Raw genomic sequence first — 12519 nt, forward strand, 5'->3', positions numbered from 1 at the left:
TTGCCTGCCCTATTAGCCGCATAAAATCACCCTTTCTTTCAGGTTTTTTTTTAATCCAGAGGATGAAAATATATAACATATTTGGAAACTCCCCTAGCAGACTTGGCAGGCGTTTCATATTTACTTGGACTTAACAGGAATTGGATTTGGTCCTCTGATTTCCCCGCCTCCACCTCTCGGAACAAGTTATTTATTATCCACGTGAGTCTGTGTTAGTGGATCAGACATGCACATGGCACGTCTATTGTGAGTGCGTTTGTTCAGTAAGATTTATGCGAGCCCAAATTGTTCTATATTGGTTTTCATTGTTGAAAATTTACTGTATTCATTCTTGGTTTGGCATAAGTATTTGTAGTGGGCTAGAGGTTCCTGTGGTTGAACATTTTATCTTTGTAACACTTCATGCAAAGGAAATTAAAAAATATACAGTGAAAGCATTTCCCTAATATGTTTCTAATCAGCTGTGTACTTCAGTAATTCGATTTGTAGGAACTAGAGAAAAAAGTGTTACCAAGCTCTCTTCAATCATTCGTAATTCTCTGGGAATCAGATCATGGTTCCAAATTTGTGAAAATCTCTATTGAAATTTTCTTAAGTGCTTTATTATTCTGTTTATATACTTTTTTTTTTAATGATCACAGCAGTATCTAAAAGAACTCAGGGAAGGCGGTGGGTCTACCCTCTGCATCTTGGACAAGAAAAACTGATGCGAATCGAGGTTGACTGGCTTGCCAGAAGTCAATCATTGGTACAGAGAGCCCTTTTATTTCTGCATTATCCCATGTGTGTGTTCCTGCTTCTATGCTCTTTGGGCTAAGCAATTGGACTATAATTGGTAAATCCCTTTGCCTGGGGGGTTCATAATAATCTAATATGAGGTGACTAGAGGTGTAGCCAGGTGCATCGTCCCCAAAAGTACAACGCACAGGGTGGAGGGTGTTATTTGGACAAATTAAATCAAGATCTTTGCACCATTATTTCTTTGGCTCTTTCTACAGGGACTTAGGCTAATTGGCTTGTTTCCTCTTTTGAGGATCTCCGGCCTTTGACTTCTGTTTTTGCCAATCAGTGAGCATGACTTTTGTGTTGGCTAATGAATTAACCTGTGATCATGCATATATCGATAGTTTCAGATTCCCTTAATCTAATTCACTATCTAAAAGTAAAATCAAAGTGAAATGTGAAAATCATAGCTCCCGGAGCTGGGAGGCAAGATTTGGACTGTTTTATCTGGTGAAGACAGTAACTTGTCAAGAGTCTTAGATGGGCATAGAATTTTGCAATCTTTTCCTATATTTTAATTTTCTGCTTTTATTTCCTACCATGTTTTAAATTTCCCTCTTGACCCTCAGCAATTTTATGTTCATTGAGTCTTAAGTAAAATCCCCTTTCCTAGTGATGTTTTTAGCTGTTGTCCTCCTCATACTTCACTAGGCATAAATAAAGTCACACGGTTATGCGTTTGGGCCCAAATAGTTAATCAATCCATGGTTTTCCATTTGAAAATATAGTCCATGAGGTTAATCTTCTCAGTAGTCAAAGAATTAATGTGAGTGAAAGCCAAGTAGGTATTTAGAAGGCTTAGTGGTGTTTTGGGGAAAATAGCCAAGGACCATGATGGTTCTTGGGATCGCTAATCCTGGCTTAGAAGACATAATTTCCTTTGCTCTAAAGATAAAGGAAACCTACATTCATTCTTGACCTTTCTTCCTGCTTCTGTGTTTCCTGTCTAGGTTGTACCTATGAAGGAAATACCTATAACAGCTCATTCAAATGGCAGAGTCCTGCAGAGCCCTGTGTCCTGCGTCAGTGCCAGGTAAAGTCCAACTATTTTACTCTCCATTGTAAAGGAATCGGTCAAGTCTTCCTCAGAAGTTCCTCTCAGACAACACAGAACAAAACCAAAAAAAAAGAAAAAGGCAAAACAGAAGTGAGAAATAAATGAAAAATGAACTGTATCCTTGTACATATTTGTTGTGACGTTCACCATAACAGGACAGGTACAGGATAGATATTGTATAGGATTTGCTTCCAGAAAAACACAGTGGAATTGTGCACCATTGTCAAATTGGGCCTGGAAAAACTCCGGGAAGATGCATATGTCCTTGGGGAAAATTCATGTCTTCCTGTGAGTCACCTTTGAGCCAAACAGAAATTCCTGTTAGCAGAAAGAGGTATTGTTAGAGGATATATGTTTTCCTTCTTTGATTTAGAAACAGTTTGAACTGATGCCAATCTGTAAACTGTATTAAATCAAAGCAATTAATATGCTGTAACCTCAATGATTTCAACCCAACGAATTCTAGAACTACCAGTTCAGCTCCTGAGGAGCCCGCCATGGCTGTGCTTGCTGGACTCTGAAACGATCACTGACTCCACGTGGTTCTAATCGTTACAGGTGTTAAACCCAGCAAGGTGAACCAAAAGGGAAATAAGGACTCTAAATGTTCAAACTCCCTCTCTTATGGCTACAGAAATACTCTGTGAAAAAAATAATGCTCATCTAAATTTGTCATCTAAATTATGTCATCTAAATTTGACGTAATTTAAGAATTCTTTTCTGTAGAGAAGAAGCTAATAAATCGTTTTACCCCTAGCCCATTTCACTATCCAAGGATATGCTTTTGCATTTAAAGGAGAAAGAAAAGTGAGTATAATAATGTGTATTTCTCTCTGATCTTATCTCAAGTAGATTGATATTTAGTTTATTGAAATCGGAATTTTATTTGGTCACAGTCTTTTTACATGCCCACAATGGGCGTATTCACTCGTAAGATCTTCAGTTATTTATTCAGCTAAATATTCAGGTTTTTTCTGTAGCAAACCTAAATTGTTTGTGAAAATAAGGAGTAGCTAGAAGAAATGTAAATAATAGATTAATAAAATGAATAAAGATCTGTTGAATTTTTACTCCAGGTTTTAGATTCAATCAGCTCCACAGAACAAGGGGATGAGAGCCATGAGTTTTAATAGCATCAAAAGTCCACATTCATCCTAAAATTTGCACCACCCCACCCCCACCTGCTTCTTGACCAGCGAAAGTTCCATTCTTTGACAGGGCCACTCTGAAAGTCATGGTTACATTGTCTTTTTTTTTTGAGGAAGATTAGCCCTGAGCTAACATCCACCACCAATCCTCCTCTTTTTGCTAAGGAAGACTGGCCCTGAGCTAACATCCGTGCCCATCTTCCTCTATTTTATATGTAGGACGCCTGCCACAGCACGGCTTGATGAGTGATGTGTAGGTCCCCACCTGGGATCTGAACAGGGGAACCCCGGGCCACCCAAGCAGAATGTGAGAACTTGACTGCTGTGCCATGGGGCCCACCTCTATATTATCTTTTAATCAAGAAAGCTACATACCTTTTGGAGTGTCTATAACATTTTTATACAACAGTCAGAGGTCTTGAAGGTCCTCAGGTTGCATGGGCCAATAGTGAATTTTGCTACCTTTGGCTGAAGGCTTGTTTAAACTAAATGAAAACTGTTATCTGGGAGGGAATATTTTGTTGACTGAATAACACATTAAGCCATTATCAGTTGTTAAAACTGAAACTCCTATTGCCTATCATCCTAGCCACCAAACAGGACTCAGAGAGAATGATGCAGGAATATCGAATTGTTATTGGAAGAGATTTTAAAGGCGAATAGCCCCGGGAGTCAGGAAATGCTGAACCGCAGAATAGAACACAGAAAGGGGACGATACCGGCCAAAGATGAACTTTGCCTTTTAACTTTCCTTCTTTTTAAAAACTTTGCCTAAGCCCCGCTAGCTAGTTTAAAAATATCATTTCATTCACTAACCATAAAAACAAACCTCTGTTAAGGTATTTACAAAAAGCTGCTCCTCTGTTCCGGTGGCACCTTCCGCTCCTGCTTACTTTCTTCTTTCTTTAGGGGAGGAGACCTCATCTATGAATGCAGGAAATGACCATTTACTGGTACCTGCGGGGGAAGTTGTCGTTTAAGGCCCTACTCTGCGGAATGACACAATTGCAACCTCTCTCTCCAAGCCTTTCTCTTCTCAGGGCACAGAATCAGTAACAGAGCAGAGAGTGCAGTGTAGCGAGTAAAATATGGGCTCTGCCACTCACATCCCTTGTTATTTAACCTCTGGACCTCACTTTCATCCCCCATGAAACGAGGGTAGTACTATTTCACAGGGTGGTTGTAAGCAATAAGAGAAAGTGTCATTAAAAACGCTTCTGGTGGGCTGGCGCGGTGGCACAGTGGTTAAGTGCCCACATTCTGCTTCTCGCTGGCCCGGGGTTCGCCGGTTTGGATCCCAAGTGCGGACATGGCACCTCTCGGCAAGCCATGCTGTGGTAGGCATCCCACATATAAAGTAGAGGAAGATGGGCACGGATGTTAGCTCAGAGCCAGTCTTCCTCAGCAAAAAGAGGAGGATTGGCAGCAGTTAGCTCAGGGCTAATCTTCCTCAAAAAAAAAAAACAAGCAATTCTGGTAAAGCCTGCATGTACTGGGTACAACTAGGTACCAGACAGATCACAGCTAGTCTAATGAACTGACTTATTTCCATTTAAGTTGAATTCCAGTTTATTTCTTACATCCTCCTACAGGAGTTCTGATGGTGAAAAATTTACCTTTATTTTCTACTTTTAGTTTCTTACTGAAAGAGGAAAATCGAAAGATCAGAGACAGGAAATTCATGCTGGGAACTAACTTCAATCCTCCATCTGGATTGCAGATACTAAAGGGAAATTGATCTTGAGCCATAGCGTTTGCATTGCTTTGGTTATATAACTAAAGCCTGGTTCCTTTTTTGACGTCGTATATTGCCTGTATTTTGGCAGTTGTTTTTTTTCTTTCTTTCCCAAATACGATATAGACCACAACAAATTCCACTGGTAATGGAAGGCTTGGGCCTGATAGATATGAAGACATTTAGGCTATAACCTTCCTTGTTGGACTGAGATGATATGGTAGCACACAGATGAAGAAAATTATCTGGTTGTCAAATTGTTACATGTTTTTTAGCTTGTGCTACCTCTCGTCTCAAAACAAAATTCGACAAATAAAGACACACACAAATTTATTTGTAAAGTGGGTAGAGAATATGGATAAAATTCTTCAAAGCCCAAGTCTGAAAGTTAATTTTAAAAACGTTTCAATTGACATCAGAATATTCAAGTCCCAAGATCAGTTTGCAAACGAGTCCCTTGATTTCCTTCTGAAGATTAAAGTGTCTATTTTGACATATATAATATGGACTTTAAAATATTGTTATCTAACCTCTTCATTTGATGCTAGAGAGCCAGGCTGTCTGTGAGGCAGAGTGAAATTCCCATGATTGCAAAGGTGGTCTAGTTATTTCTAGAAGGGAGATGAGGACTTAGGTCTCCAGATGCCAGTCTGAGCTATCATCCTTATACTCTGTGCCTCATAGTTAATGGCTGAAAATGTAATAACAATTATAGAAAATACAGTAAGTGTTGAAAACTTAAAATAATTGTGAATGAACAGCTAGACTCTGTTAGCTACTGACTGATAGCAAGAAGGTCTTAAATACTAGATTGAAAAGAAAGAAAGAGGGGCTGGCCCCGTGGCTGAGTGGTTAAGTTCACATGCTCTTCTTGCAGCGGCCCAGGGTTTTGCCCCGGGTTTCCTGGGTTTGGATCCTGGGTGCGGGCCTAGCACCGCTCTTCAAGCCGTGCTGTGGCGGCGTTCCACATCGCACAACTAGAAGGACTTACAAATAGAATATACAACTATGTACTTGGAGCCTTTGGGGAGAAGAAGAAGAGGAGAAGGAGGAGGAGGAGGGGGAGGAGGGAGAGGAGGGGGAGTAGGGGGAGGAGGAGGAGGAGGAGGAGGCAAGTCTTTAAAAAAAATAAAAGAAAGAAATTAGGGCCGAAGAGAAAGAGCGAGGACAGAGAAAAGAATGTGTGACGAGATTTGCACTCTGAGATGGTGAGGGGGGGAGGCCTGATCTCATTTTCGCCATGTACCTCTGGACTTGACAGCCACCCCCACTTTGTGCTTTTGGGGTTTGGCCTCCTCTCCTACGCCCGGGTTACTTCCCCAAGGGGAATAGCTCCTCAGTGGGAATTCTGGACTGACCCTGCTTGTCGCCTTGTGTTTTTCAGGAAGGCGTTGTCACAGAGTCGGAGGTGCGATGTGTCGTTCATTGTAAGAGCCCTGCCAGACACCTGGGGACCTGCTGCCCGACCTGTCCAGGTAATGTTCTCAGGAAGGGGGAGGCTGTCAGTCTCCCTGGGACAGCACAGTACTGTTGAAACCTCTCTAAGTTCTCTCAAGAATGCGTGATTCTCCCCGCTCTTGCCTGGAATTTTTCTCACTTTACATCTGTGTACCTAATGGGTTTAGAGAGCAAACTCTTTTGCATAGAAATGTCCAGCTGGACTCTCTGGTGTGCCCAGGATGAAGGCCACATGCTGTAGGTCTTGGCATGTGGAGGCTCCAGGCTTGGAAGGCCTGCTTTCGCTCCACAGGGCCACAGGTAATGCTTATTTTGGAAGGAAAGGCTGTGGCTTTCCCTTGCTTCCAGAAATGTCTTTTTACTGCTTCATATTGCAAGACCTTGGCCAGAGCTCGCCTTGGTGATGAGGTGACCAGATGTTTTCTGAAAATTGAGAGCTGTGTCCCTAAGTGAATTTAACTCAGGGTTTTGCTGTTCTCAGTTTTCGGTGTGGGGCAACATGTTGGACCCACTGTCTTTTTAGCGGGCCCCACTGCCTCACTGACAGCAAAGAGGTCTTTCCTTTCCAGTGGCTGGAGTGCTTCCTCTTACTTTTCTGAGCAGGATTACAAAGGCCTCCTGCATCTCTTCTTGCCCTGAGGTACAAGCTCAGCGATCTTGAGGTGAGAGATTTTTTCTGATCTCTTCAGCCTATGGCCCATACTCTTAGACAGATGTTCTGTGTTTTGGGTTTTACTTTGAGTGCTTTTCCCCACTGGAGGCGATACTTCCAACTACTTCTCTTCGCTTTTGAGGTTAATCTCTAAAGGGCCTTCTGTTCTGCGAACCTTCCTGGGAAATGGCTAAGGCATCACGGCCGGACGCTCTGCAGGGGTGGGCCCTCCTCTGTTCCCAGGCGCCTGCCATTGCCCTTCATACAGTCTGCAGTGTGCCCAGACCTGAGTCCTGTCCAGAGTCGAGTCTTTCCTCATCTTTGAATGACAATACGGACAGTGGCTGTCCACTCCTTCTAATCTTCCTGAGTCCCCTGGACAGTCTGTATTGAGCCAAACTTTCTTTCACACTGGGATTTCTGTGAATCTTGTATTATTGGATGCACTTATGCAAAGGCCAAAAACTGGTTGAAAGTAGAGTAATTCTTTCCATAATCCAATTATTTTGTGTCTATCAAACAAAGTTTGCTGAAGTATTTTTTCCCTCTGAATGCATTAAATGCCTTGTATCATGTAACCATACTCTTAAATGCCTGAAGATTCTTTATAAGTTAGATCGGTAGTTCTCTAGGGTGCACATTAAAATCACCGGGGAAACTTTAAAAAATAAATACTGATGCCCAGGCTGCATCCCAGACCAATGCCATCAGAATCTCTGAGGATGGGGCCCAGGCGTCCCAGATAATTCCTACTCACAGCCAAGCTTGAGATTGATAACAGACTAAATCTTATATGCCACGTAGATTTAAAAATTATTGTAGCTCTTAAATATGAGTTCAGTTGTGTTGAGTAGACTGTTGCTTTATTGATGCAGAATCAACACAGCATATATAACATTCCTCCTCACTTAAGAGATAGTCCTATTTTGAGGCTGCCTTTGAAAGTGTGGGTATACAAATGGCAGAGTGAATTTATTCCAGCAATTGGAGTTATCATATTTGAGCAACTGCATCTTTCAGTTTGTTTTTGGTTGAGTTCCCAGGAAGGAAAGGCTGAGCTCCATGATCGCACATACGGCAATGCTAAGTCCTCATGACCATCCAGTGAGGGACAAGGTACTGTCTGCAGTCCACACAGGAAGAAATTAGATCCATTGAGAAAAAGTACTTGCCCGAGGCCCATGAGTGAGTAAGGGCCAAAGGTGAGGTCCTGGTCCCAAACCTCCTCTGCCTCGCCACACACCATGATAATTTCCGTTATGGGGCCAAGAATCAACTTTGCTCCCTCTCCTTAATTTCAGAGGCCAACGTTTGGAATGCAAATCAGGAGACTCAGAAGAGGCCACATCCAGAATGGATTATCCTTTGTCTTGGGAGGGAGTCCTTAGCCAAGTCTAGATAGGGACAGTCAAAGGAAATCTTGGGGTGTTCTCCTTCGGTCATTCAGAAGGACTGGCATCTGTCATTGATCATGGAATGGTATTCTGCATAATGACAAACATGTATGGTCTGTGGTCAGTTTCTTCCTAAAACAGATTTCAGGGCATTCTTGGTTGTCTGCTCCTTCCTTTTTGTCTGACTTTTCTCAAGGGTGGTGGCTTGTGATGGGAATAGTTTGCATAGAATTTTCATTTAAAAGTTCCTTGTTTAAGTTGTCAAATGTAGAGTGTTGTGGTTAATCTGTCTGACAATCTGTATGACAGAACCAGTGGTGCATAAATGTATGAAAGAATTAAAGACCCTTTGTTGGAAGTGTCCTTTGAAAAGAGACAACTGGGCACCTGCCAGTATTAACACTGCTGAGATACAGCCACTGGGAGAGACCCAAGCTTCCAAAACTTCCCACATCAATAGGAACAGCAAGGAGGTGGTTGATTGCTAGCTCTGGGTGTGGGTATCAGAAAGACTTTAAATCCACAGTTTCACTTGGCTATTCAAATTCAGACTCAGTAGCATTTGTCTGCATGTCTTTCAGCTGAACAGAGGGCTCTGTGTTCAGCTTTAAAATGAATAGGTCCAGTGGCCAGATCAGGTGGTTACGGGTAATACTTGTTTCCCCTTGTCAAAAACCAACTGCTTCGAGTTTGGTGTGTTCTGTTGATGACTTCAGTTGGCTGGCATTGAACACTTCCTTACTCTCAGGGGTGTGACAGTCTTTCAGAAGAGGCCTCTTTGCTGAGTTTTGCCCTTTGATAGCACTGCTTCCAGCACTGTCTGCTATATGGAAAGTGACCTCAGTTATTCTGGCAAAGCACCTTGTAAGGACAGCCTTGAGGAGAGTGGCTTTGCCATTAGCTGATGGTCCCGCCATGGCCTGGGTGACATGGGGTTACTGGCTAGCTTGTGCTTCAAGTCGTTTGTGAGATCTCTTACGAATACAGCAGTGTCCTGAGCATCTTTCTGAACAGGAGACACCTCTTGGGCTTTTGGTCCTATTTTTAGCCAAATTTCGCAGGAGTCACAGCCCTTTTAATGGCATACAGGGTGGGGCTGAAAACCCTGTGTGGCATCTTGTGCCCTGCCTCTGCCCCTTCTGGCCTTCGTGCCTGGCCCTCTGCATGGTGCTACAGGTGAGTCAGAGCTGAGTTTGAATCCCACCTCTGCCACCTGCCAGCTGGGTGAGTTACTTCCTCTCTCTGAGTGACGTTTTCCTCATCTGTGGGAGCAGTGATGAGTTCCCACTTTGTAAGCTCACTGTGAAGATGGAGTGAGAACGGGGTATGAAGGGCCTGGTAGAGGTGGGGCAATTTTTGGATACTCACCGGTGGCAGCAATTCGTATCATTTGCTGTTTAGCTCATCGTTGTCTTTTCTCGTTTGGCCTTCTCTTTGCTTCTTCTGTTCCTTCTGGGGCATGGTTCCCCTGGCTGTGGTCAGGGTGATCATGGTGAGCTCCTCAGACTCTGCGCTCCTCCCTCTTGGGCTGACCTGGCTTCTAACATGTTAGTCGCTTTCTAGTATCTTCAAGTTTCTGGGCCCATGCCAGTCTTTTGTACTCATTTTTTTTCTTTTTTTTAGTTTGAAGTGATCTTGTCCTCTGTTTAAAGAGGACACTCTGCTGCTAGTGGAGGTGGAGGTGGGAGATGGATAGGCGGTGGTAGAAGGATAGTGTCAAGCTGAATGAAGGCTGCTGCCCTAATTCTAAACTCTTCTTTGCTTTCCAGGCTGTGTGTTTGAGGGTGTGCAGTACCGAGAAGGGGCGGAATTTCAGCCAGAAGGAAACAAATGTACCAAGTGTTCCTGTGTTGTAAGTACTGCCTTGGATGTTCCAAGGGCGTTCGTTCCTTCTGGTGAATTGCGACTGAGACTCACCAAGAGCAGCCCTGGCTCTCCTTACAGGCTCTCCTCCTCTCTCTCCTGATGTGGAACCTAGGGGAAAACTCATCCCTCTAAGGAAGGTTTCTCAACCTTGGCGCTGTTAACATTCTGGGCTGGGTAGTGCTGTGTAGTGGGGGCTGTCCCGTGCATTGTAGGTTGTTTAGCAGCATCCCTGGCCTCTACCCATTAGATTCCAGGTGCACTTACCCCTTTGGTTGTGACAACCGAAAATGTCTGCAGACATTGCTACATGTCCCATGGAGCATAAGATCACTCCTGATTGAAAACCGTTGGTCTAAAGATGGAGGGAGAGAGGCGGATTTTCCTCCACCTGCCTTCTTCCTTGGGAAGACATAGATTCTCTGTTCTTTGGGAGCAGAGAAGCATCTTGCTGAGGCAGCTGTTAAGTTCTTTAGTGCAGTGAAATGGGAAGCAGGTGGGGATAAGTGCGGCTTGCCCTCAGCGTATTCCGTTGGGTGAGAGAAACTGATCTGAGGGTTGATCAGTTACACTGGGGGGAATGGACAGGGGGAAATAGCCCCTAAACTGTGGATTCAGGGCAGATAAGAGATTAGTGAGACAAAGCCATAGACTTGCCTTTCTAAGCATTGTTAACTTGTAATTCATATACTAAGGATATCTTCAGAGTGCTTAGGAATAAAAAATGGAATTTTTGTGTGTGATAATTTTAAAGGGATCTTTTTTATTAATGTATTTTAAATTTGGACTAAAATCATTGGTGGTGATGGTGGTATTGGTGATGATACAGAATGTAGTCTTAACCAGCTGCTCCAAGTTATTTATAGTGGGGAGTTAGTACAGCCATATATTTTTTAAACTTTCAATCTTTTGTAATCAAGAACATACAGTATGTATCTTGGAATATTAAAAAAAAATATGTGGGGAACTCCAGCATCCTAATTTCACCAAAGCAGAATCATATGTGGATTCTCATAAATCATAGCACTTGTCGTTTCTCTCCGTCTTTTCTAATCTCTTTCCCCCTTCCTACGGCACACACATGCACACACACCCTAGAGAGTCCAGATTAGAGTAATGGTGATGGCTTTTGTATGGGAGAGAAGGAGGAAAGGAAGAAAAGGTAGGAGAGCAAGAGGGAAGGAGAGAGAGGAGATACATATACATGTATCATACGTAATATGAGGTGTATAATACATATCATATTATAATAATACTATATAAAAACGCAAAAGCAATTTACCAGTGAACATGAACATGAATTTGCATATTTAGACTCAACTTTCATGTTTTTCCTCTCTTGATAATTATGGTTAAATAGCTGTATGTTATTTTTTATGCAAATAATTTCTATTTGCCATTAAATACTGCCTGTTTCTCAATTTTATTTCTTCCGTATTGGTAGCTGTAAAGTTTTCTGATTTTTTTTTATTAGTATCATTCTTTTCAGTAGATTGAGGAAACAAGGCACATTTCACTAGGAAATTTTACATCTGCACCTGAGTGAACTGTCTTTCCCATAAAGGTGTGCCAAAGTTGGGCAGCTGAGCCTTCTTGCGGGGGGAGTTTAGAAGGCAGCAAGGAGGATCAAGGTTCCTGCAGTCTCGCCAATGACAGTCTTACAAAGCCACCCAATGTTGGGAACTGGAAATGAGTTTAGAGGCTGTATGTACAGGGGTCACATGCTCCAATGCACAGTAGGCATTCAGATTTCATGTGTTTTTATGCACAATACATGCTGAATGAAACTTACCTGAGGGCCAAGTTCAGGCCCCTGGAAGTCCTGCTTTCATTTTCCGTTGAAGAAATAAAAATCCAAGGATGTTGTTACTTGCCCAAACTTTCCTGCTCAATGACTTCTCTCAAGACCTATATTCTATATCATCTTCTAAATCCCTGTATTCTAATTTCCAACATTCCTATGTCCCTAATCCTACTCTTTCTAGTTCTCCATGCTGCCACCCTCACCACGCAAGGGACAGCTCATGGCTTTGTATGTTCCTGATGTCAGTGTTTAAGTTAATAGGATAAATAGAAGAGAGGATGGAGCTCCTGCTTGGGGCTAGGACCTTTGTGAGTAGGCTTGGATATGGGAAGGGTCATAAGAGCAGTTTTTCTTTACGCGAATACAAAAATTTGATGTAAGGGGGTTTTTTTTTGCAGCACATTATGAAAATAATCTGGCTTTTAATATTCTTTCATTTTGCTATCTTTTGATATAGTACACTAAAAAACGAAAAAGATAAGGTCGTGGCAGCAAGTGGCCTTGTTTTGAGAGTGGTGACTGCAGATGGTTGCTTTAGAGGGTAACACTGCAAACCGACGGCCTGGCCCTGGCACTGCAAGGCCTGCAGTTGGATGGGACTGCCCGGCAGCGGGCTTGGAGGCTT

The 12519-nt window shown here is 42.8% G+C and overlaps 1 protein-coding gene across 8 annotated transcripts in view; it reads left to right on the forward strand.

Moving 5' to 3' along the window:
• The window catches only part of BMPER (BMP binding endothelial regulator), a 236397-nt gene that overhangs the window by 57682 nt on the left and 166196 nt on the right, over nt 1-12519 (forward strand). For all 8 annotated transcript variants that reach the window (XM_070511687.1, XM_070511719.1, XM_070511712.1 and 5 more), the window contains exons 4-6: nt 1734-1816; nt 6108-6198; nt 9997-10079. In XM_070511687.1, the coding sequence (XP_070367788.1) occupies nt 1734-1816; nt 6108-6198; nt 9997-10079 (257 nt within the window). The remainder of the gene's footprint in view (nt 1-1733; nt 1817-6107; nt 6199-9996; nt 10080-12519) is intronic.

The sequence above is a fragment of the Equus asinus genome, chromosome 1 (assembly GCF_041296235.1).
Source record: "Equus asinus isolate D_3611 breed Donkey chromosome 1, EquAss-T2T_v2, whole genome shotgun sequence".
Lineage (NCBI taxonomy): Eukaryota > Metazoa > Chordata > Mammalia > Perissodactyla > Equidae > Equus > Equus asinus.